This window comes from Hippoglossus stenolepis, chromosome 13, assembly GCF_022539355.2.
Source record: "Hippoglossus stenolepis isolate QCI-W04-F060 chromosome 13, HSTE1.2, whole genome shotgun sequence".
Lineage (NCBI taxonomy): Eukaryota > Metazoa > Chordata > Actinopteri > Pleuronectiformes > Pleuronectidae > Hippoglossus > Hippoglossus stenolepis.
The window spans coordinates 7,584,231-7,610,481 of NC_061495.1; the positions used below are offsets into that span (position 1 = coordinate 7,584,231).

General features: G+C 41.8%; 1 protein-coding gene across 1 annotated transcript; it reads left to right on the top strand.

Annotated features, from left to right (window-relative positions):
• Positions 1-5,397: 5,397 nt before the first annotated feature.
• Positions 5,398-25,391, top strand: nxph2a (neurexophilin 2a). Its single transcript, XM_035174318.1, has 3 exons — positions 5,398-5,949; positions 6,071-6,221; positions 23,612-25,391. Exons 2-3 carry the CDS (start codon positions 6,177-6,179, stop codon positions 24,356-24,358), a joined length of 792 nt encoding a protein of 263 aa, XP_035030209.1. The 5' UTR covers positions 5,398-5,949; positions 6,071-6,176; the 3' UTR covers positions 24,359-25,391.
• The last annotated feature ends 860 nt before the right edge of the window (positions 25,392-26,251 follow it).

Sequence of the window (26,251 nt, forward strand, 5' to 3'; positions counted from 1 at the left end):
TGTGTGTGTGTGTGTGTGTGTGTGTTAAAATTTTGCAGGAAGTTCAGGCTGCAGTTGTGGGCGGGCTGTTATGTAAGGCAGAGAGAATGGAGATTCCCGCAGGATTTTGTGCAGAAGTTTACTATTCAGCTTGTCTCCAGTTAATGATTCTCTTATGAGACGTGGTTTGTCTTTCTCTCTGTCTTGGGGTATTCATTCACAGGTGACATAACACCGATTTCTTATGTATAAATACAGTATGATTATCCAACAGTGACAAATGGAAACAGAAGGTTTTAGTCTTTCTGTAAAAAATATGTTTTTATTACATTTATTTATCATACTAAATTTTGCAGGGAAGTAAATTTCATTGCATTGATTTCTGATTGTTTTCTCATTTGTTTTCTGGACTCTATGCCCTGGTCGGTCCTGCAGCTCATGGTGACCATGCACATTTGCAGCTACTGATTTGTGAAACGTCACCGCTGTTTGTCTTGGCTGTTCCCTCTCTCTCACCCCAGACACATGCGTGCCTGTTCATGTGTTGCGTGCGCTCTTTTTTTTAACCTATCTGCTGTTGTCACACAACCACCATAAAAAGACCAGTGGCGTGCAAAGCAAGTGGTAATATGAAACCAACACCCTCCGTTTTTTTTGGGGGGGGGGGAACGTGTGGACGTGTGGAATTTCACCCTCGGTTACAACTTGCTTGTAACCTTACTAACTACCTGGAATGTGCGGCCCCTACTTTATTTTGTTTTTTTTTTCACAATGAAGTAACTCTGGAATCCTGCCAGGGCAACGCACATGGTTTTACACATTTAGTTGAATGAATTGTAAAAGGAAATATGAGGAAGGAGAGCCAATGAGGTTGTGTGTGTGTGTGTGTGTGTGTGTGTGTGTGTGTGTGCGTGCGTGTGTGTGTGTGTGTGTGTGTGTGTGTGTGTGTGTGTGTGTGTGTGTGTGTGTGTGTGTGTGTGTGTGTGTGTGTCAAAGGGACTATTTCATCAGCAGAAAGTAGTTCCACAGGGAGCTGCAGACGTTGTTGTCTGTAGATGTGAAATGTCTCATCTTTAACTCCACCAAGGAGATTTTGGTTTTTATCAGAGTTAGTTATTTAGCAGCAAATTTTCACTTTCTTTAAAATTTGTTGGATTTCTCAGAGAATAATTCATTGATCTTGAAGGAAAAAAAGGGGGGAATGATATCATGAGTGAATGCAATCTGGTGGGGCTGTGCCTGGGTTCATACGTTGTCCTTCATGTCAATACAGCGTGACAAATTGCTTACTCCATGTTTCAGCAATGTCCAGACACAGGAGCTTCTGCACACGAACATGTCATCATTGAGAAAACTGCTATCAGACAATTTCCCAGCCACCTGTGTGTTCAAGCTGTTTTCTGTCAGATGTGACCGACTCTCCGGATTGACCTTCGCTCCACTTCATTCTGCTGATTCTTCACCTGAGTATACAGGAGGAGGGCTGCTTCCTGCCTCGGTATCTGTGTGTGTAGGTCAGCGTTACTCTTTAAATCCTACGACCTTGTCTAAAGTGGCCACAAAGCGAAAACAGCTCTACAGCAGCAGCTACCTCCTCCGTCACTGCCACCGGACACGAAAATAATGTTTGTGTGGGGTTTGGGAGGAACTCAGATGTGGGGAGGTTTGTAAAGAAAGCAGCTTTGATCGTACTTGCAATCTTTCTCGTCTCGAGACAGAAGACAGAAAAAATGTGGCTGGAATGTTTCTTGTGTAAATGTGTTTATGTAGAAAATTCTGCAAGAAAAGGTTTTGCAAAAGCTGCAGGGTTTTTTATCGTCTCCATATTTACCTCATCCACGGAGGTTATGTTTGTGTCTGTGTTTGTTAGCAAGTTAGCAGAAATATGCTAAAGCTATTATGGATTAGCACAGAACTTGGTGGATGGAGGCGTTATGGGCAGATCCGGATCAGTGGGTGGATTCTGGATTTTTTTTCACCTTTCATTGACATTTGCAATATTTGTGTTGATTTCTCAAAGAGTAATTCATGGATATTGATGGGAAAAAATCAGACATGTTTAGGGGACTGATATTTATGAGTGTGTGCAATTTGGGGCAGATCTAGATGGAAATCTAGTGAATTTACGGCTTCAGTGAATGTAAGGGGAATGTTGGGCCTTGGGCAGAGTTACATGCTCTCTGACTGCTGTGAGGGAAATGTAACATTTTGATCATGCACAATGTAATCATGTTAATTTCCCCTTTGATTGATCATGATTGAACAATGTAACCTTGATCGTGCTGTATCCTCTACAACTAAATGAATCTTGGCCTGATCAGAAGATCCTGACCTTTGGCTTAGAAACAGCCTCAACCAGGGGAGGAAGGAGCCAAATGTATAAAGAGAAAGAACAGCTTCCGATCGGGGTGCATACTACAAACCAACCTTTGTCTTGTGCACCAGGCTCTGAGCATTAAAGTGTGACAGTACTGTAAGAGATGTGTGTCTCGTTCCTCGTTGTCGGAGTGGGATTGCAGAATTGCCACGACAGTGCCATTCCTTGTGTAGAGACTGGTAGTTTAAATATTTGGGCTTGTTCACGCCATCACCACAAGACACACCCCATGTAATTAACTGTCCCAGCTTCAAACACCGCACTGTGTTAACATGTGCAGCTCACACGCAGGTTGTAATAAAAGTCTCACAAATCTCAATATGAATGAAAGGCACACGCGCTCATTAAAGCTGAGAATCCATGCAGACAGCTTGTTGGCAACCTGATGAAACGTTGTCATTTCCTCATACAGGAAGATACTAGACTGAGATATGCGTTTGTTTTGAGGCAAGCTGACACCTGCAAGCGCAACTAAATCAAAGCCATAATCAATTTTGAACATCTCACACTGCTTTTATGGATTTTGCTTTTACTTTCAGTATTTGTGTGATTTGTCTTCATATTGTGAATGAGAGTTTTTTTGTTTTTGTAAAACCTTGAAACAAGAGAAACATATCACACCTGAAGACGTCCCAAAAGAAGAAAATCTGCCTTTTGATGAGAAACTAATGTATTTGTGATGTTGCTGCAAAACTATGTAGTGATTTAGCTTTCAACCAGATGGTGGTGCCAAACTCATAAAATCAAACCCAGAGCAGATATTAGCAGATGTTCACTGTTTGTTTTTATGATAAATATTATTATTATTGAGTATTATTATTGTCATCAGCTTGAAACCATTTAAAACCACTGATATAATGACAATTTCATTGCATAATCATGCACCATTTCAAAGACCAATGAACTGAAGTCTGACATTTGAATTAGAATTAAAAATCATAAAAGATCCTTGATGAAAAAAACTAAGAAAATAAACCACACACAACCACAACATGAAAAATAAAATGGACTCTGTTTACCAGCTGGGTAAACAGGTTTTGATTTTCATGAGCATACGGCACGGTGGCCGGACGTCACATTTCAAGGTGTCAAACTTTAAAACAGTGTTTGAGTCCTGCTTACTGAAAGTTTATTTGTGATCTGATATCAGTGGTTAGAGTTCACATCAGTGGCTGTCACTCCACGTGGTGCCAGTCATACACGTCCTGGCTGTTTGCAATTAATGAGCCGTGCCTTGCAGATATACTGTTTGCCTCATGTGAAGTCAGGTAGTGCTGTGTCACTCGCGAACAATCCAACTCTTTTTAACGGCTCTGATGTGAATGAAGGGAACCGAGTCGTACCTGAGAGCCATTCTTTTTATTAGTGTGCCCAACTTTCATCCATTCCCTGGACTTAATTGGAAAGATCTATGTCAGTGACGCTGCTCCTCTTAAGGTGAACAGAAGGGCATCTGGGAGGGGGGGGGACTTCTCATCCTTCATGCACTATATTGATATCAATGTAATCTCTTCAGTAACAATGTCCATTGTTTCTTTAATGTAGATGTGAAGCAGTTAACATTATCAGCGACCTTTAAACCCAAGAAGGCCTTTTATTTGTGAGCTGATTCGTCTTTGGCAGAGTCTGAATATCATGACAGCTGTTATCGAGCTGACGTTCCTACTCAAGTTGATATCGTGTAAATAGCCATATATACTTTCTGCTATATATTACATAATGCAGTAAATTTACCTGAACTGTACATGGTCAAAGAAATTTGAGTTACTGAAATAAAAAGTCTTGTGAAAATTCCACGAGATAAAACATGACATCCGGATAGGAGCTGATCTCAAATGTTTAAAATTGGATGTATTGGATATGAATCTGAGAACAACTTTTAATGCTCATTCATTGGCTCATTTGGCTTCTTCATATACCTGTTCATGGTATGAGATGTGTGGGTGATCTAAAAATAACACTTCACTATAAGTCCTTCTGTTTATCATCTATAAGCAGATAGTAACACAATACAATGTAAAAATTAGATGTTTTAAGTGTTAATGTACAGAATTTGTCAAAAACTATAACTCACATATATCATAACACACAACTATTTATATAACGCATATTTATGTACATTAAAGAAATTAAATGTCTATGTTGTACATATTATTACAAATATATTTTACTGTATTGTTATTAATCATCATTTTATAAAATGGAATCCAGTTGTTAACTAATATATTAACTCTTATATTAACTAAGTTTCTGTGTTAGAAACCATTTCAACACACATTTATATTCTGCTGTTTGATGTTAAACAGGGGGATTGAAAGTAAAAGGTCTATTGAGCCATAGAAAAAGAAACGGAAAGGAGATCCCTGCTCTCTGAACTGATTCCAGCTCAGCAGTTTAATCTGAAACATTGTGTCCTGAGCTGCTCTTCTAGTGTTTCACTGTTGACTTGTGCTGAACTGCATCAATGACTTCTGTCACTCAGCATTTAAAGCTCAAATGTGGAGATGTTTCGCCCCCTGCTGGTTAGTCCTGCAAACAATCAGACTTTAAACTGCAAATGTTTGGGTATGAACAAATTAACCATTTCATTTTCACCGTATATGAAACAACTGCAACTCCCTGGTCTTTCTCTGTGAAGTGGCACCTTTGCCTGTGGCCACATGGTGGCGCCAGAGTCACGCAGATGGCCTCGTGTCCACAGTAGAAAGTCATGTTGCCTTTGTTCAGCCTCAGTCAACGTTTGACCTTTTCTGCTTCTCTGTACTTTGTGGTCAGGGCTGCTGCGTCAGCTGCTTCTCAAATGAATGAATCTCACTCACTGGGGTGTTTTTCACTTGCAGGACTCAAACACTAATGTGACTGTGTTTCCCAACTGGAAATCATTGTTGCTCTGATTAAAATAATTTAAAAAAGAGTTGTGTCAAAGTTCTGTATAATGCTACAGACCTACAACTACACCTGGTAAGGGGCAGCAGCCACGGCCACATTTGGGTGTAACGTTGGAGGTCAACGTGCCAAATCACCCAACACGGTGAGAAAGTGAGATCTCAGGTTTGGTCCCTCACAGGGTTAAAAAGAAAAAAGAAAAACGTGGACGTGCTGCTGAACAAAAACCTGATAACAGGCACATCAAGGCGCATATTGTCTCCAAGATGGAGAGAGTGAGACTTCACGAGTGAAATCTTTGGCTGTGACTCTTTGCATGGATGCGCGCCGACCTTGGAGACGCACGGCGGAGGATTTTGCGCACTGAAGTACTTTGGCTGAGGGGAGCGCACAGAGCGCGCACAGCCGTCTGACTGACTGCAGTCCTGACACCGGGAGACGGGCTCACTTGGCTCTACTTCACCGCGGTGCGTCGACGTCTCAGCATCGGCAACACGGCTCCGGACTGAGCAGAGTTCATTTAGGTTTGGGTTTGACGCGCAATCTCAGAACAGTGAATGTAGACCGAGTCTGCAGAGAGACCCAAGAGTCCGAGGAAGACGGGGACGCGCTGAGAGGATTTTAGGACTCTTTGCCCCAAAGTGGATTGAACAGGGATGATTCCAGTCGCCTCCTCCAAGTAAGCGAGGTGTTGCCTTTGGAAAACGGTAAGAAAAAAGTTCATAGTTTTTGTTTTTTCAAAATGTCCCGGGGGGCCTCTCCCAAATGAAGAACCACAGGGGAGGGGGGGGATTGGCAGCGATTTAACGTGGTGAATGTTTCTCGCAGGTGATCACTGCGATGCTCCAGCGGCATGTGCGTCTGTCCCTCTCCAAAGCTTCCAGAGAGGATTTAAGCGCCGCTCATCTTGAATAAAGTCGAGAAGTCACTGAAGATGAGTGCCCTGCAAACGCTCCTGCTTCTGGTTCTCCTGCACCAGGTGAGGGTTTGAGTCCCTGCAGACTAAACACGGACAGATCTGAAGGTTTTTTCAGACTTTTTACGCAATGCAAGATTTATCAATAACCAAATGATAATGAACTAAAATGATCGCCTTGAAATTTCAGGTGATTCATCAGCATTTTAATTCAGCAAATAAGGAGTAAGCTTCCTTTTTTATAGACCTGAACGTACAATCTGTTCATTAAAACAAGTATCTTAATGGACCTTACCAGCTCCACTAATGATGTGTTTTCTTATCTGAAATATTTAATTAAAAAAAGTAAATTCTAAATATCTGACTGCATTTAATTTGGTGGAATAGACTCTTTGTCAAATGACATAATATATTTACAAAACAACATGCACTTATTTATTTAATAAATAGCAACTGACTTAAACTTATTATTCTTACACTTTGACTTTTTCTTAGGACATTCAACCTTCTCAGGTACAGAAAATAATGCACGTAGCCACAATATAAAAAAACGTTTACATCACCTTCCTGCTTAATGAGCATTATCATAGTTTATAATTAACTATTCTGCAGCACTTATTATTTAAGAGGTTGAGTTAATGTGGTTAAAAATCAATCAAATTAATAGTCACTGGATATAAACTACAAACTGATGTGCAAGCTTGCAAAGTTTATGGTTCATTTCCACTGTGTGAGTGTTTTATTTTTTATTTTCATATATTATGGTCTGGGTGTCTTGGGTTTGTCATCCATTGCTCAACAACACAATGGAGCTCCTCATTTCTTCAACTGTATCTCTTGCATATTTGTGGTTAACGATCATTTTTCATTTACTTTCCTTCCATCAGGCAAGAACAAGGTTTAACCTCACGTGTCGAAAAAAAAAACCTTGACACCCGTAAAGTGTCATTTTAATTCTACATCTAAGTGTAGAGAGTGGGAAAAAATGTAAATAAATTAATTAATGAAGTGACAACCGAGAACACTGCGTGAAAATTGCAGCACTCACAGGTTTCCGTGGCCTGTGCGCTTCCTCTATAATAACCTGTAACTGCAAATGTGATGAAACCGTGTCCCTGAGAGAGAAACTGTTAGTATTCACCAGATCCTGATTGTCTCATAAGCTTCTGGACGTAATCTTTTCCCGCAGTCTAATTCTGTTTTTATTGCAGGGATAAGCTCTCCAAAGAAAGATCACAAGCTTTGTATAGGGAAATATAAAGGTTGAATATATGTGTGTGTTGTTTTTTTTTATCGTGATCATCCTTGCTTAACAGGCTTCTTGCCGTGATCACACCTGAGCAGAAAATGCCACGCGATTGAAGAAGTTCCTCACATCTGTGCTGTCGTCAAAGAGGGCTTCTTTAAAGATAGCCTTGAACTGTGCAGATGGAGCGGCAAAGTGCTGTCTGCCCCGGCTGCTGCTGTAATCAGCCCTGTGCCCATTGGGAGCTATACTGACTCCAGAGAGGGAGGGAGGCGAGGGAGACGGGCTGCGTCCCCGGAGAGGCTCTTTTCATTGGCCTCGGTGGCTCCCCTCCCAGCAGACTCACCCCTGTCTGAATGGGGACATATTGGCCCTTATCAGTATTCCCCCACCTTCCGTAGTTTAAAGAATGCTTGAGTTCCAGACTTGGCGCGGGCAGACAGCGTGAAATATGTGCACAAAACTTTTTTTCCTTCTTAGTATGTCTGCTTAATAGGAAAGTTTTGAAGACACTGCAAGGTTTCAATCCAGGGACACTAGTGTCACAGGCTGAACCTCAGACAACTAAAACCATCAGGATGGAACTGTAATGAGGACGGGTTTACATTCCTTGTTTTTTAATCAGAGATTTCGGGTTCTGGAGCAAAAGGCCAAATCGTCCAACAACAAGAAAACCAAAACACTTTTCTCCCTCTTGAGTCTTCGCACACGCACGCATACACTCATGACGTGAATCAAATTGGTGAAAATGCATCCCCGGCTCCCGGCATCTGTGCCATACCCCAGGGACAAATAAGAGGGTCACAGCCATCCTGGGAGAATCCATTCTTCCTCGTGACATCTGCTGCAGTTATCCTCTGTGCAATGACAGCAGAACAATGTGGATGGCTTTGAGAGCCGCACTCTCTGCCATCTCCTCCCTGCTGGTCCAGCCCTGCCTCTATATGCTCCACTCCACAGATTGCATGCAGGGAAAAGGGCTCTTTTTGTTTGTTTGTTGGGATTAGGAGTGAGAAGACGCTGAGAAAGTCTATTGCACCACTGTATCTTGTTGCAGGGGTGCAGAGCTCTTTGGAAATGTGGCCCGTGCCAAGAGCGTTGGAAGTAGCTACCTTCTCTGATACTGTAAACGCCGCCCAGGGTCCGACATGAGCAGGGGAAGTAAGCAAAGGGTCTTGATAGAAGGGCGTGACGCATTAAAGAGACAAAGCTTAGCTGGTTACTGGTAAAGCTGTACGTGCCTTGTCCTCTGGATCCGCCGCACGCCCCGAGTTCATCCCTGTAACTTTGATGTGCGCTGATTTAAGGGATTACAAGTCATTTCCCAGAGGATTTAGCATTAATTTCAACAGTTATTTATTTCACAGCATATACAGCTACGTCATGATTTATCTCTTCATCCGTCGACGGCACTAGAGACAAGAGTCTGAATTGGAATTGGCAACATTTTGTGAGCTGCTACATTGTTGTAAAATTCTGGCAAAGGATTTGTATTTCCTTCTTCCTCACTTTTTGTTTCTCTGCAGTGTTGGAGTGAGACAGTGAGGCTCTATGCAAAGTCAAAGGGGGGGCTCTGGCAAGGACAACAGTTTTATCCCTGTCTTCATAACAAAACACACATTCTACATAAATTCCCTCTCTACGGGCTCTTTAACCCCTCTCCCTCTTCCCCACGCTCAATTAGGTCTGGGTTTTCTTTTTGATTATTATTTATTTATTGTATATTTAAAGGCAAATAACACTGGGAAAGTGTAATAAAATGTACAGTGGGGGGGATTAGGAGCGGCGCTTTAATCTCACGCTTCTGATAATGCCGCATGGGCTGATTGATTAGTTTTTCAGGAAGCTTATGTCAGAAAAACCTAATCCGTCTTTGGATTGTGCCAGCCTTGTAAGGTTTTCCGCGCTGCCACTTTATCATGGCAGCGAATTACAGAGCTGCTGGGCTGTGATAAGGTCCTCGTCTCTTTTACAGACCCCACCGCCCAGCCCCCTGCACCCCTTCCCGCCTCCCCCCCCCACTCCCCACCCCACCGCCCCATCCCTCCTTTCCCTCTGGACAATAAAAAAAAGAAAAAAAGAAATGTGTGTTTATATTCTTCACATCCCCTGCTCTGCCTGGTCCTCGCAACCTCTCTCAGGATTTGCCTTGTAAGAAAGCTGAAGAGAGAGGGAGAGGGAGAGAGAGAGGGAGGGAGAGAGAGAGAGAGGGAGGGAGAGAGAGAGAGAAAAAGAGAAAAAGAGTGGAACTTAAGTCTTCAAAAACCCACCAGAGAAATTGGGTGGAGAGAGAAAAATGAGAGGAAATGTCAGGCAGACCCGAAGAAAAAAATGTTCTGTGGAAGTGATTAAACATGGATTGACGGAGCAGAGGGGCCTTGTATGCATGGGCTGCCCTCCCAGGAATCATTTCGGAGCTTACACGGTGCTGATGTGTATCTGTTCTCATATTGGGGTCACAATCTCTCTCGCCACAGGGCCCGACTAGATAATCCCTCATAAACAATACTGTCCGTGGCATTTGCCGTCCTCCGCCTGCATGTTGTCTCAGACCTCTTAAGGAAAAGGTTGTTGTTTCCGCAGGTTAAATCCCTCAAATGTAGCTCGCAGCCACTCCAACTCGTGTTGCCTGTATTGAGCCCTGGAGCCTGTCCTCCCCTTTTCCCAATCATCAGTCATAATTGCGTGCGTGCTGACAATAAATCCATGATAAAGGTCTTGGAATGAAGAGAAAGAAGCTCCTGGTGATTGATAGCTGTGACACAATTGCCCTTTGCATTGACAATAACCCTAATCTGGCTGCTGAGTGGACCATTAAAGATTAAAGTCAAAACACTTATGATTACTTTCCCCGAGCATCTCTTGTGATGTGAGCTCTTCGGGATGGAGTGAGGTGCCGAGCGGCTCTCTCGCATGAACTCACACCCCACTCCGGTGGCTCCGGCGCTGGAAACATTATGTTTAATACGATGTCGAGTCTTCCTGATCTTGGTCCACAGCTATGAATTTTTATGGAGCCATCCGCAGCCCCGAGGCGGCGTTAGATCTGGAGGCTCTGCTACCTTATAGCGTTGTCATTACCGCTCTGCAGGGTCAGAGTCATCCAGCAGCCTCTGATGCACAACCTCGATGTTTAGCAGCTCTTTTAACTCCCTGCACTGCTCTTTACTGCTGTGCTGCAACAAAGCAGAACGTGGAGAACAGCTCCTCTACAACAGGTATTTTGTCTCTATGCGTGCGGCCTGAGAAAATCGTGGTATCACGTTTTCTTTTATTCTGTCACATATTGCAAAGAGTTGTTGCGTTTCTGTCGCATGCAGCCGAGAATTCTCCATTTGCGTTTGAACTGCCAACCTCAGGAATAAGCTGTGTAATCGCACAAAGCCACCACCCCAAAGTTTCTGCAACACTTTCATATTTTCCCAAACACTCTGACATATGAAGTTCTTAATAACCACCTGGTTGCTTTTTGGAAAAGGAAAATCACACTCTACGTCAGAGTGCAGGGAATGATTGACCTTTTTAATTAGGAAATGCGTTGCTCTCCTGTAAAAAGGAAAAGGTGTGACAGCTTTAGAATATGTACAGTAAATCTCCTCGCTGATTATTCTCAGTTTTGCGTTTTTCCTCCTCTGCCTCTGGGCTTTGAGGCCCCTCTCTCTTCTTTTCCTTTTTTCCAGCTTGTCATTTTCAGCCCTAACAAAGCACTGTCAGCTCCCTTCTGTCTTTGTATATTTCTTGTGAAGTAACTGTCTTCAGAGCTACTCAGAGGAAAATGAGGCAACGTCTTTCCAACTCGTGTTTCCTCTTCAAAGGGAGCTGTTTCTGTGAAATCAGCCGCGGCGCAGTCGGCTGCGAGTGCGGGAAAAATGTTTTCTCTGTCAAATTTAGTGGACGCGTGTTTGAGCAAATCAAGGGGGGGAAAAAATCAAACACTCGCACCATTTGCAGCACGGATCTGAAAAACAGGGAAAATGTCAATAAAAAACAGCGAGGGAAACATTTATATTATGCCTTCCCGAGATATATTAAGAAAAGCAGTATTGATTTGAGAATAACATACCACGCGGAGGAGTTTTATGAGCATGAATACCAAAGTACAAGGTGGCCTGGTCAAGCCAATGATAATTACACCGGGTCCAACATGATTTGTGGAATTATCCTCCTAAATCCCGGCTATCACACGTATTGAGGTGTGCTGCAGGTGTCAGGAGCCAGCGCAGGAGATGGTGCTTTGACCATGTAATGGGATTGTGAAAGTGATGATGTGTTGAAAGGTAACGCCTGTCTAAAAGTGAAGTGTTCAGGGCTTTGCTGCTGTCACATGTGGCAGGTGGTAAGATAACACAAGTATCCAGATTACCGAGAGGCTCTCGTCCCACAGCCTCCGCTCGCTCTCCATCTTGTTGCCTGGCGGGATCATTGTTAACACTCTCGGAACACCTGACATCATCGCTGCATTTAAATTTGCCACACCGAGCCGCGCTCACTTGCATCCCACCTTCACCCTCCTAGGCTTTGCCATCAGCGTATGTGAAAAATAAAATGTCTGTGATCTCCAGCAGGTAATTCACAAACTCACTGGTGCCACATTAACTGTGACTGAGTTAATGCAGCGGTACAATTTAGATTTTTACTTTGATTTTCTTTCAGTGGATTTGGATCAACTGTTAATATTCACAAACATTTCTCACTTTGCCTTCAATTCTATTTCAATTCTTATTTTGTCAGAGCCGGATTTGTGTAAATAAATTATTAATTTACAGGTATATTGGATTATAGATTATAGAATATAATTTGTGCAACTGTTCAGTATTTGCATTTTATAGTACTTATATATAGTACTATAGTACTACATTTGACCTTAATATAATATTGCTGCCTCTATGCAAACACTGTAGTTTTACTACAGTCATTTAATTTGAAAGCTACAGACACTGGTTACCTACTTGAGATTTTGAGTATGAAACCTTTAAAAATATATAATTATTACTAATGATTATCATTATCTATACATTTATAAATATAATGCATGGCTCCAGTGAACACACACACACACACACAGATTTACATACACATTTGCGTGTATATATACATGTATACATATGTACATACATTTTCTAAAAATATATGCGCATGTATATACATACAGATAGACATATGTAGAGAGAGAGAGAGAGAGAGAGAGAGAGAGAGAGAGATAGACTTATAGTTATATATACCTAATTAGCTATCTCTTAATGATGTGTAATAAATATCCAATAATAATTATACTAAAATAATGATATTTCCTGCTGCATAAACATATAATAGTGTTTTAATGTGTGGTATTCTACTTTTGCTTAAGTGAAGAATTGTAATATGTTTTTTGAACTTCATTCTTGTCGAATAAGACCATTATTCCCTGCTGTTATGGAGCCTCTGTCTCTCCTGGTAAATGTTTGGAGGAAACACCTTGGGAGAACATGAGTGGTCAGAACCTCAGAACCACCTTCACCTAAACCAAGAAAAACAATGCTGCAGTTTTAGGTTATAATTTACAGACAAATATGATAATACAGAGTCAAGAGCATAGAGAAAATGCAATATAATGAAATGCTACGATCACTGTTCACGTCTGGCTTTAATACATCAACAATAATACGACAGCAGTGCGGTGTTGTGTGATATTGACACTGGTTTGCTGCATCAGGCCGGAGATCTGCATCCAACACAGGTCCCTGTTAAACTGTAGCTGGTTTAAATTACATTTCAGACTTTTCTTTTCTTAATACGTTTGACAAAATCACTGACATTTATTTTTTTCCCCGTTAGAGAAAAAGCTGATATAGGTTACATGTAAACTTAAAGGTGACTTGAGACTAGTTGCTATGTTACGAGGTTTTAAAGGGCAGGCCACGGAGTAGATCATTTGAGAGCTCTTGTTAGGAAACAGGAGACTGACACTCATAAGAATTCAAACAAAACATGTCAGCGAGGTTGGAGCTAACTGTAGTATAATGATATAATATTATAAGGAAACACTGAAGCACGTTTCTGCTTTGGCAGCTTTCACACTGCAGCCGAGGTAATTGTGTGTGATTTGCACAGTTGAGTGGCTCGCTTCCTGTAGGGAAACACTCTCTAATGACACCAAATGTTTCAGTATGAAGGTCCATACAAACCGGCGTGCAAGTAAAACTCTGTTAAAGGGCAACAAGGAGTCGCCTCATCGTCAGTCAGAGGAAGAACCTAAACGCCATAAACGTGACTAATGACTCGCGTCGTGATTTATGCTGATAATAGAAGGCGAGCAACCTCAGACGACGACATAAGCAGTCAGATGATATTTTGCCACAACACTTGCCTAAACCACTGATTGTATACAAATCGTCGCGATCGCCAATTGGTGGCTGGCCGCTGTATAGGTCGTAAATCCCGCCTCCTCCACGTTAGTGAATGGGAAATGTCAACGTAAAAAAGAAATCAAATACATTTTTCTCAAAGATGGTTTCTGTCACTTAGGTAGTTCTCACCATACTCATGTATGTGCTGTTTTATTTCCTTTAAGTTTGTTTCTAATTAGTTATTTGATGCTTTTTAAACTGGGTGAAACATCATGATTGACAGCTGGGACTGAGACTTGTGATTGGTCAAGCCCATGTATCAGCGGGACCTCTGTGCCACAGCTACATCCCCCTGATGGCTACTGCACAGACTCAAATGTGCAAGATGGCAGCGTTCGTATCGGGGATATTTGGGCTTCATTTCTGGTTAGTGGGAGGAAGTGGAGCTGCGTCGTCCATCTTAATATACAGTCGATAGCAAAAACAGCTCCTCAAACAACTTTCATTTACTTTTAAGATACTATAATGACTATAAGAGCTCAATATGTCCATAATTGTTTGTGTCAGAAAAATGACAACTTCACAGCAGTGCTCATTGAGAACTGAACTGATCTGCATAATCCCAATATCTTGAAGAGGGAAGTGGGCAGGACTCAAAGTTGCTCCTTCCATTTCTCCATAAGAGAGGTCAGAGGTCGTGTACAGCCTGGTTACAGTGACAGACATACAGTGCCTTGCTCAAGGACAAAACTTTAAAACTCATCAACAGCCAATATTCCCTGAAAGAAAACAGTATATTTTTACTTACAAAAATTACCTTATATACTTATGCTGTATCATAAACCATGTATTTATTATTTGTAAACTTAATAGGGGGAACTTAGAAGTAAGTGTTAGAAAAAATTGCTGTACCTGTTTTTAATCTACACGATATATTTCCTGGTGGCTGTTTAATTATCAGGCTTGAATTAGACTGTAATAAAAATATACGACACACCTTGTGGAGTGGAGAACGTTTGTTTCCTAAGTGGCTGCAGGGAAATTGAGCTCTCAGCTCGGAGCAACATGAAAACAGCGGCTGAAACGGAACTAATCAGGTGCAGCAGCACATTGTTTATAGGTAGAATCTTCACAGCGTGTGTTATGCATTTTACCTTTTATGCATTATAATGTTTCCCCTGCCATTAAATCATTGTGGCCACAGTTTGTAAGATAAATCATAATTCAGTGTGTGCTCCTATACCACCCCCGTCACCATCAGCACCTGCAGAAAGTGCTTAGACAGTCACACGCTGATGTGGTAAAAAAATATAGGGAGGTCATGACACGAGTTTTAGGCCTTGTAGGCTGTCGGCATGACAGCTGTACAACCACATATATATTAACTAGGATGGCAGTCAGTAGAGCGCGTACCGAAGCCAAGACCCCCTTAAATTCAATCAAGCTGCACCAAATTTCACACCCTCACCCTTCCCTGAATGTGCCTGATTTTATTAATCAAGATCCAAGAAGTATTCCCCGGAAAAAAATTCTAAATTTCTAAATGTACCATATCTCACAATGTTAAACAAAGCGAAAATTGTATTTCTGTATCCGCACCCTCGTCCGGATCCGTGCCAAAATTGAAGGAGGTTCTTTTGGCGTTAGGGTCACATCCCATCCTTCCACTATTTTTAATGGAAATTTGTTCAGTGCTTTTCGCTTCATCCTGCTGACAAACAAACTAGACCAAGGCCCAACAGTCACCGTTAATTCAATCAAGCTGCGCCAGATTTCACACACTCATAGAGTTCAGTTCCCTAAATATGCTTTTAAAAAATTAAGATCCATGAATTATGTCCAGAGAAAACAAAATGTGAAAATGTGGAAAAATCCGCCCAGTGATCCAGACGTGTAATTAACTTTAATGATTCTTCCCTGAAACACACCGCATCCTTCCACCAGGTTTCGTGGCAATCTGGTTAGTTGTGTTTGTGTAATCTTGCTTCCAAACACACAAACAAATACACAAACCAACCAACAACAGGGTGAAAACACAACCTCCTCGGTGAAGGTTATTATTGCATATATTCATACATGATGTACTGAATCAAAACATACAATTAGAAAATAAATACAATTAGGCTTATGATTAGATTCCTGCTGCTCTCAATATTCACCTGAAATAATCTCGAGTATGTCGATGATGAGTTAAGCCACAAATTCAATATGGGATCTTACAAGTGTTAAGATATTAGAGGCTGTAGTCTGTCTCATTCTCTCAGAGGTCAGGTGGTAATGGCCTAAAGGATTATACTGGAGGGGAGTAGATATGCTATATGCACACACACACACACACACACACACACACACACACACACACACACACACACCCACACACACACACACACACGCGCGCACCCTAACCGTAGCCTGTGATTGGTAAGGTGCCCCTGGTGTGGATTTGCCGTTGCGATCCACCACAGTGCTGAAGCGCCTGCCATGTGTTTCCCTGGACAGCCTCTGATTAAAAGTGATGGCTCTGGAGCGTGAAGCTGTTCCAGCGATCAGAGCACCAATCTATTCTTCTGCAATGTGTAGACTCTCGCTCCGTGCGGCCTATGCGCCTCCAGGGCCTTCTTTCCCGGAGCCGGCTCTGGGTGTGAATCATTACAAATGATATGCCTTGTAACATCAGGTGGATGGCAGGGGAAGGATGTGGGGCGGGGGATTGCAGGCAGAGAATTGTTTTAATGCGAGCGGAGCAGCTTGTCATGTTAGGTGCTCGAAAAGCAAGAAGCTGCAGTCAATCCGGGCTCTGCAACAATCCGTGGTCTGACGCTGTAGCTGCAGCGAGCGGCTGAGCTGCTCTAATGTGGCAGGTGTTCAGTAGCAGTGGAAGTATTAGGAGAGGCAGGGGCGAAGCCGGTGTAATTTCCGTGGGACGTCCAGATTTTTTACTACGTGGAAGCGCATCAAGTTAATGAAGCTTCAGACACAGAAAATTAGCAGAGAAATGAATTGCACCACCAAAGTGAGGTCAATTTGCACAGATAAATCCATGAAGAACGGTGGAGTGCATCATTGGAACTGCTCTGCCTGCACCGATGAGCAGGTTAATTGCCCATTTTGTTTATTGTGAGAAAGATGCCTGAAACCAAATTTCCCCCCGACGCATATCCCAACCTTATGTGCTGGGGAAAGAAAAAAAAAATCAACTATGGAAAGCTCCAAAAACTGATTATTTTAGCACAAGGAGCTGAATAATGAAGACGATGCAGGAGACGTTCACAGAGAAGAAGACGAGAAGAAACGGAATTGCAGATCTCAGATGATGAGTAGGGGTGGGGGGGAGGTGGGGGCACACAAGTCAGCCATGCCCGGTTTAGAGAGACTCCCATCAGATTCCAGCGTCGCCCATCAAAACACCACTGTAGCCTCGCCCGCGGCCCAGAACCCATCACAGCCGAGCGCAATGTTGCCCGGCTGCTCGGTGCGAATGCATTTTAACGGCATCTCTTCAGATGATCCAGAAGCCAGATGTCACTGGCTTCTTAATAACTTTCTAGAGGCTACTTGTGGTCACCGTGGCAATTACCTTTATGTCAGGCTTCTAAAAGATATGTCTACCCACGGGACAAGCAGACAGCCAGCTCCATAATGCTCATTACAGACGAATGTCGAGGCCGGTTCATCCAGACTCGGTGTGTGCGTGTGGCCCCGGCCGCTGTCAGTATTGAAATGCCACTAATACCTGAGGATAGTATAGATTTACACGCCATTAAATCAAACATACAGTACAGGTGCCGCAGGGACGGAGCCTGTACAAATCGTCATCGCTCTGCAGCAGGGACATTTGTGCATGTTTTTATCAATCCTTCATTTTGTCAGGAGGATCTTTGAAAAATCACAAAACGACAGTAAAACATAAAAAAAAAATTTAAAGATGCAAATACAGTTTTGCTTGAACACGTAGAGATGTGAAGTAAAGACTATTTTAAATTAGAAACATATAAGACATTCTACTTAATATCTGTAAAAAACCCTCACTTCAAAGCCTTGAATCAGATTTTATGCAACATTAAGAGATCTAGAGGAATAATTGCATGTGAAATAAGATCAAAGGCTAGAGATGTAAAGGTAATTTACCAAATTCTGCCTCCGTATATCAGTGACGTGTATTTTCCTCAGTGCCTCCGTGTTTTTGCTTTAAGGAAACTCAACTCAGTTTTCCCAGTTTCTGTGCTAACATACGAAAATGTTAATGTTAATACACTGTGACTTTTTATTTACATAAAAATGTGAAAAACATGCAAGCGTCATTGAGGCAGTGACTCGTACCTTAGCAGATTTCTCAGCTTGCAAATGCTCTTTGTAAACAAGAATTTCAATTATCTTGAAATAGGAAATATCATTCTTCCTGGAGCGCTTCAAGTTCTGCTGCTTTGCAGAACCTTGCAGGAAATCATGTTTAAAATCGAACCAAGAGATTGTCATTGATGTTCTGATCAGGGAACTGTGAGGGCTGAAGTAGTTAATGCTGGATTTTGGGATTTGCTTTGGGTCATTTACTTTCCAGACTGACTGAGAATTATTTGCTGATATTTAGTGGAATCCACTCTCCTACAGACTGTTTCCTGTACCACTGACCCCCACTCCTCAAAGTACAATGTTTCCACCTTCAAGCTAAACAGTTGAGAAGGTGTTCATTTTACCAAACACACCTTTGGTGGTTGTGGCACAATTTCACCTTCGTCTGTCAACAGCACTTGTTTCCACAATGACTCTGGTTTTTTGTGGGTGTTGTTTTGTTTGTCTTCAGAAAGTCGAGGTTTGTGATGAGGTCAGAGGTCAGGTTACACTCAGCTCAACCTTCCCACAGCTCCTTTGCGGTCATATGGAGGTTTGGCTTTGGCTTCCTGCTCAGCAGATGTGCAGTTTTATCTTTAAAATGTCCTGGTCAGGCAGATAGTGCCTTGATTTCCACAGTTCCCCTTCACTGCCAATTCTTAACGACATTTTGGACGGGCGAGAATTCAAGTTGGAAGTGCAGTGATTCCCTTTTATAGCCTCTGATGCTTCATAGAGGATTTATCGACTCTGGAACTGACATCAGCTGAATATTTCTAATGGCGATTCTTGACCTTCTTCATCTACAAGTCCTGATGAGTCAATTAAAGCAGAACAAGTTGATGAAACTCTCAGGGTTTTACAAGCAGAATTCCCAAAATGTTTGCACATGCAAAAATTACTTTAGATGTTAATATTTCAGTCTTTTTATTTGATGAATAAAAAGTAGCTGTGCATTAACATTTGAAAGCTATTTTTTTAAATGTCTGTTTAAAGGGGCAGCATTTACTACAAAGTAATCATGAAATTTTATAATATCAAATGAAGACACTTTTTGCTGCTGATGCTGAGACAAATATTTGTATATATTGAGTTTAGTTTAACAAGGTCTTTTATTTTAAAAAGATTTTGAGTGAGAGGTCTGTAAATGTGGATATTAAGGATTTGTAATCAAGATACGTGATGAGTTGATCATTCTAAAGTGGAAAAATAAACTCTCCTGTTCTGTGTCGAGGACAAACAATGTGATGCTGACACTGTTTCGAACTAAAAACACAGTTGTGGCATTTCAACACTGATTTGACAACATATGGACTCACGCAGATAATTCGGTGATCAGCTCACATTGGCAGATAATATCAGTCTTGCTCTCATGTAGCAGAGATCCGCAAAGCTGCCTTATGAAATTATGACAATACCAACGTTGGGCTAAAATATGACATATCAATATATATGTTTTGTGCACATTTTTAATTATGAATCATGTTTTTTTTTTATCTTACTAACTAATTAATATTCCAACTGTAACTATATGTTAGGTGGGTCAACCTGCCTTAAACAATTGTTTCAATGATAATTTAGGGTCCAAAATCTTGTATGTGCTCAATAGTCCTTTATTTTAGTTTCAGATAAATTTCTTATTTTCAATTCAGACTAAACTTAAAGTATTTCATTATTAACTGGCCCTGAAAGTGGAGTGAAAAATGCAGTGTCCGTGACACAAGTATTGATTTTGCAGAAAGTCTCAAAATGTAATAAATAGCCTTTGCTGATGAGGTTACTGAGGTACATTTTATGGTTACAGTGATATTGATGATTAAATGTAAGAAATCTCAGTTTCCTTCTCACAATACTGTAAACTATGGAGGGTTCACAGGGTTTGGTCTGAGAGAGAGCGAGAGAACATTAACTGGAAATGTAAGCAGCTACAGTATAAAAACACCTGAGTCACTTTTTCTCTTTTACTGTAGAAGGCCATGAATATTACTGACAGCATTTATAATTCACCCACCTTCATGCTTACTGCTGTGTTACTTTTATAAGGCGCATGTAGCTGGGGAATACAGCTGTAACACCAGGTTCATGCACCTCCCTGTGTTTTTGTTCAGGACTTACAGGAGTAAAAGGGAAGAAGCTAGTCACTTTCCCTTTTTGCTGCAGAAATGAAGTCTGGTGTTTTCAGCTCCATAAGTCTGCCGTTATTATCATAATAATGTCTTGTTTCAAGTCGCCCCAAAATGCCTCTAGCACAGCAGCACCGATTAAGAAATCTTAATTAAGCTTTTGTAGATTCTCCTTCATCAGACCTTGCCTCCCTTTCCCCCCCCCCAAAATCGTCTTGTTACATAAAAAAAACTGATTCCTTTTGTCTGTTTTCAAGAGACACCACTTCCGCCTAAATTAAGGAAGTGTGTGTGTGTGTGTGTGTGTAGGTGTTGCATGTGTGCAGGGAGACAGGGAGAGAGAGAGAGAAACCAAAGCCTGTGTGTCAGTGCAGGCTTTTTAAGTTCCCAGCGCTTCATCTCTCTCGGGGCATTTTAAGCATTAGATATCCCTCCGCTGATCCCCTTGTCGTCACGGCAATTTCCCCAGTTGCTCATCAGACTTAAACTCCTCTCTCATTTCCATTATAATCACCCTATACAAAGCTCACCTGAGATTTACACTAAAGAAGAAACAAAATTCAGGGGGTTTCACCTCTGAAGAGCCGCGCAGCACGACACCCTATGTGAAACGGATAGAACAACTCGGGAAGGGTGCGAAGACAAGTGCCACGTCTTCCCCTCGCTCACAGCGGTGAAGAAGCGTTTCCTGTCGGGAGCCGGCAGTCACGCCGATTTTATGTTCACAGTCGCTTCCTTATTGTGACGCTGTAATGGTCTAATCAAATCAACAGCTGAGCTCAGACAAGGTATTACTAAGTGGAGGTATCAGTGGGGAATACGGACTCTGGAATCGGTTGATTAAATGACTGTGGACGTGATGAGCTATACGCAGGGGGACATTGTTACGGCGTTGCCTCATTCATCCATGTTTACAGGGAGCTACTGTCTTAATTAAGCGTCGTGAGGGCTGATGGATGGGTCAGACTCATTGTCCGTTGGAGACGTATTGATTTCACATTACATATCCAGATAGCCATTACGTTCTGCTTAGGAGTGAGGACCGTGTGGGACACGAGCAGCGCAGTGAGGGAAAGGACATTGCACTGCTTGAAATGCACGTGGCACTTAAACATGTCAAATGGAAAAGATTTATATTAGAATGTGAGTGCAAACAAAACAAATAGTGGCTGACAGACCTAGTTTGTTGGCTTTGTACACACGGGCCTCAGTTAGGCTTACAGCTAAATTATAATTAGTTTGGAAGTAGTGCGCAGCAGCTCAGTGAGAATTCAAACAGCCGCTGCTCTGTGCTTCTCAACATCTGCTTCTCTCAGTGATCCCTGCAACCGGGCCCGGGGAAAGCCGCCACTGCTAATTACTAATAAAACTAGCTAAGCTCATTGCCGTGAATTATTAAAGCTTTATCTGAAGTGGACCAGGAATCGCTCCTGAAGCCAAAAAGGCTTTGAGGTAAGAGCAGGGATCATAGTTCATTGCTGCATCTGGATTAGCACTTATATCACATACTTTACCCCGCACCACTGTAGAAGCGGATTTCATTGTTGGGAACCATTATAAGCCAAAGTTCATATGCACGGTGCTATCTAAAAATAGCATTAGTGGACTGAGACCGGCTCACGTTTAGCTCGGGGGATTTTCAATGTCATGTAATCTGACAAGTCGTCCTAAAATATTAGGAGCTTTATGCAAATATGAGCTCTTATGGAGTTCGTCAGTATGGAGGAGCTACTGGTGTTTAGTACTTTCGTTTTGTGGAAAGTTAAATTCTCAGTTATTAAGCCATGTTACACAATTACATTTGATGCCATGTGGTGTAGATAATCAACTGCACTCCAATTAAAAATAGTTTGGGTCATAAATGCATAGATAACTTAAACAAATGCTCAGTTTTAATTCAGACTCCTTCGACCAACCTCATCTCCACTCTCCTCCCTCCAAGTTTGGACTGTGTTGTAGCAGGTTCATTGGTTTGAGTGGAACATTTTTAAGGTTGTGTAGTTTACTAAAGATCCTACAAATCAAGTTGTGGCTCATTGTGTCAGTACTGTGGTGGGGACTTCAAGTCTTACTGATCACTTTAACAAAATGAAAGGTGAAAGTTTTGAATATGTGTCGTAACTTATAGAGATTTAAAAATATATATATATAGAATTTACAAAATTACGATTTTTTGATTTTACAGGAGTAGTTCCAGTCAGTTAGCTTAGCTTAGCGTAAAGGCTTGATACAAAGTGAAAGATCGTCAGGCTTTGTCTAAAGATAAGATTTAAACTTGAGAGCTTTCAATGCGATGCTGGACATTCTGCTTTTTAAACTTTGGAAAGAGCTAAACGAGCTGTTTCACCCTGTTTCCAGTCTTCGTGTTAAATGTCTTATGGCTTCAGCTACAATACTCCAGACATGAGCAGCATTATTCTCCTCATCTAACTCTCTGCAACAGAATCAATGTGCATAATCCAATAATGTCAAACTATTGCTTGGACTTCACCGAGTAGATAACACTATAGTGGAAATCGCATATATAATATGAAAGTTGGTGATTCTCATTATAGTGATTTTTTAAACCAACTTTTCTGAAGTGCAGAAAGTTCAGTAAGGCAACTTGATTCCTTTACTTCAAATTCTGATAAGTTATATTTATAGAACACCAGATCATTACACACGTTATCTTAAGGCATTTTACAGAGGAAGGTAAGGACCTCACAATATAATGGAGATAAACCACACAGTCCCCACCACGAACAAAGACTTGGCAACAACGCAGAGGAAAAAACTCCCTTTAAACAGGAAGGAACTTCAGAGAGAACTCACGAGCGAGATAATAGAAATAAATTCATACATTTTATTGTGCCAGGAAATCAAGTGGCCGTCCTGAACTCGTATTTTCAATGTCAGATTTCCGAAGCCTGAGCAAATCCTTCAGCTGTCGGTTTCAAATGCAGCATCTGTTTGAAGTCGTTTTTTTTTGTAAAGCTTTAGTTACCAAAGATTTCTTTTCCCAGAGGTACCATTGCTGTGTTCAAGCATTTCCCACAGTAAATCTTTAATCTTTTAAAGTTGTTTAACAAGTGGGTGTTCCATGTTCATGGTGGTTTTTATTTTCTTCCTCTCTCCCTCTTAAGTGCTGTAGAGATATCCTTCTTTATCCCTTGTGCTGATCCTATGCTGTGGTATTTTTTTTTTTACAGTGCAGTCACCTCGGACAAGTTGTCAGTCAGTGTGAACACTGGTGTGATTTGTTGCATTTAATGGTGTTTTGTGCCAGATTTACTGTCCATGAAATGTACGACAGCCCGTGTAAACTGAGCTTTATGGTCTTTTTTACGAACAAACAAACAAACCGGAAACTGCATTGCTGGATTTTTCTTCCTTGAAAAGGTGAAATTAACGTTTAACATTCTTTCATATGCTCTGTTTTCTCTGTAGGTCACATGCAGGAAGGTGCATGGAGGTGCCACAGAGCTCATCGAGTGGGGAGACGGCAATAACGAACAGAAGATTTCTCCCACGGGGGCCAGCCCACGGATCCTCAACCCCCTACGTTTGTTTGCCAAGGGCTCCCCCGGGTTCAAGAGTACCATGAGGGAAATAACCTATTTACAGAACATGGAGGACTTTTGGGACTGGTTATCTAACCAGACAGATGCTCAGGGTGCACAGGCCAGAACTAAACGCAGGCCCATCGTCAAGACCGGCAAGTTCAAAAAGATGTTCGGGTGGGGGGACTTCCACTCAAACATCAAGACTGTCAAACTCAACCTGCTGATCACGGGGAAGATCGTGGACCACGGGAACGGCACTTTTAGCGTTTACTTCCGCCACAACTCCACCGGCCTGGGCAACGTGTCAGTCAGCCTGGTGCCGCCCTCCAAGGTGGTGGAGTTTGAGATCGCCCAGCAGTCCACGCTGGAGACCAAAGACACCAAGTCGTTCAACTGCCGCATCGAGTACGAGAAGACAGACCGCAACAAGAAGACTGCACTGTGCAGCTTCGACCCGTCCAAGGTGTGCTACCAGGAGCAGACGCAGAGCCACGTGTCCTGGCTGTGCTCGAAACCCTTTAAAGTCATATGCATCTATATAGCCTTTTACAGTGTAGACTATAAACTGGTGCAAAAGGTATGCCCTGACTACAACTACCATAGCGACCAGCCTTACTCCTCCACAGGATGACCTAGCGGTTGTTAGTGTGCATCAACGTTTTGTTTTATCTTCAAACAATGTAAATGTCAACCTCTAAGCTCCCTGTCCCGAAATACCTAAAAACCTGAGATAAGTTTGAGGACGTGCAGCTTAAAATTTCGGGATGGATTTGCCGCATTGCTACAAAACGTTTTGTACACACTGCACATGTAAACACTTCAGATAGTTAGGTGTCCAAGGACCTGGGAGTTAGGGGTTGACTTGGGATTCAGAGCTAGCTCCCAACACTGAGTGACTCCTTCCCATCACAACAGCACATGTTCTCTATAAACCACAGGTATAATTAGTACGCTGTCCAGATGTTTCCTTCAAGGCAAGACCATAGGCACGCAGCCTCTCAGTTGGAAGAGCATCTCTGCCAATGAAGCATTGATGCCAGCGTTATCAAACAATTCCCTCACCTCATTTAAACAGTCAGTTACGGGGTGAAATATTACAAGACTCATTAACAATTACAATACTCAGACAATTGAATCGTTACTCATTAGTGCATAAAGTTGAGATATCACTACTTTTGACTGATAAGTCAAAATGATCTCTTCATTGTCTTCAAAGTGGAGCTCACATCCAATTGTACCTGTGAAACACAGCCCAGGCAGGACAGCCTCTTTAATTTCAGATTAGTTTGATTAATGGGTATTTTTTTCAAGTAGCTCTGAATAATTAATACGGCCTCACAACCTGTCTCTTCTAGGGACTGAAATCAAGCGAACTGATCCACTGAACCAAATTTAAGTGAGGCTGAAAGACAAAATAAATTGACCCGACAAATCTGATCCAAAAGCAACCTGAGAGCATGACCATCAATACACAGACATATGTAGGTACCCATGTATGCTGCCTTGTTTGCTTCTCGAGAAATGTGTTGGGTTTTTTCCTCTGCTACAATCGTCATAAGGCATGTGTATGCTAAACTAGCCTGAAATCTAACATCTGTGTTTGCAGGATGCACTTTGAGGCATCAGCCTGCCGCGCGGGCGCCACAGTGGATTAATGTCGGGAGAGGCGGGGGTGGCGGGGGTTGGGGGGGTGGAGGGGGATAATTGCAGGACAGGTGGATTTAGTGAGTCTGGCAGACAATTATCAGCACTTTGTCATGGTCCTGCCACAAGCCCTGACATTACCTGTCTTTAATAGGCTTTAATTAGCCTGGGAAATTTCATTTACTTAACACAGGGAGTGGAGGAACCAAAAGCAAAAGAAAAAAAAAAAAAGACAAAAGTACAGAATCCGTCTGGAATTTTAATGAGAAGTGGGACTACTCGATTTGAAAATGTCAGACATTTCCCAAATGTACAGCAGGCTTAAAACTGAACAACTTCTGTGTAAAAGTGGATAACACCCCGTCTCGTAGTAAAACGGTTTAATGTGCTTTGACTTTGCAATTACAAAAAAAAACACATTTTTAAAAGGTTTTGTGGAGAACCATCAACACGTTAAATGCCATAAGTTGTTGTTTGCACACATCCAGAGATTAGTCGAGGGCTTTGACTAATCACATGGCAATTATCTCCGTCAGTTTCTTTATTCGCTGTACCTCATGCCCCCTGTCTGCTGTAAATGACCCTGTCACACAACACATGTGGTGAGGTGTATGGATAAGGAAATATTTAAATCCGAGTTGATATATGTTGATGTTTTAGTTCTACTCCTTTGTGAAAATGCTGTGTATTACCGTGTAACTCTAAAAACTAAACGTGTTTAATTATGGCTTCAGAGTAAATGATGTCAATTTGTTCTTATTTTTTTTTTCCAGAGAAATATATCAATGAGTATACTGCTCCTTATTTTTGGTGTTTGTTCAGCATCATGTAGATAATCATATTTATTGCTACTAGTCATAGATTGCTTTGAGTTCCATTT

Bases quoted from the DNA above. Each gene is read 5' to 3' on its own strand.
- nxph2a (XM_035174318.1), top strand. From the start codon at position 6,177: ATGAGTGCCCTGCAAACGCTCCTGCTTCTGGTTCTCCTGCACCAG. The intron at 6,222-23,611 runs GTGAGGGTTTGA...TTTTCTCTGTAG, and splicing joins TTCTGGTTCTCCTGCACCAG to GTCACATGCAGGAAGGTGCA.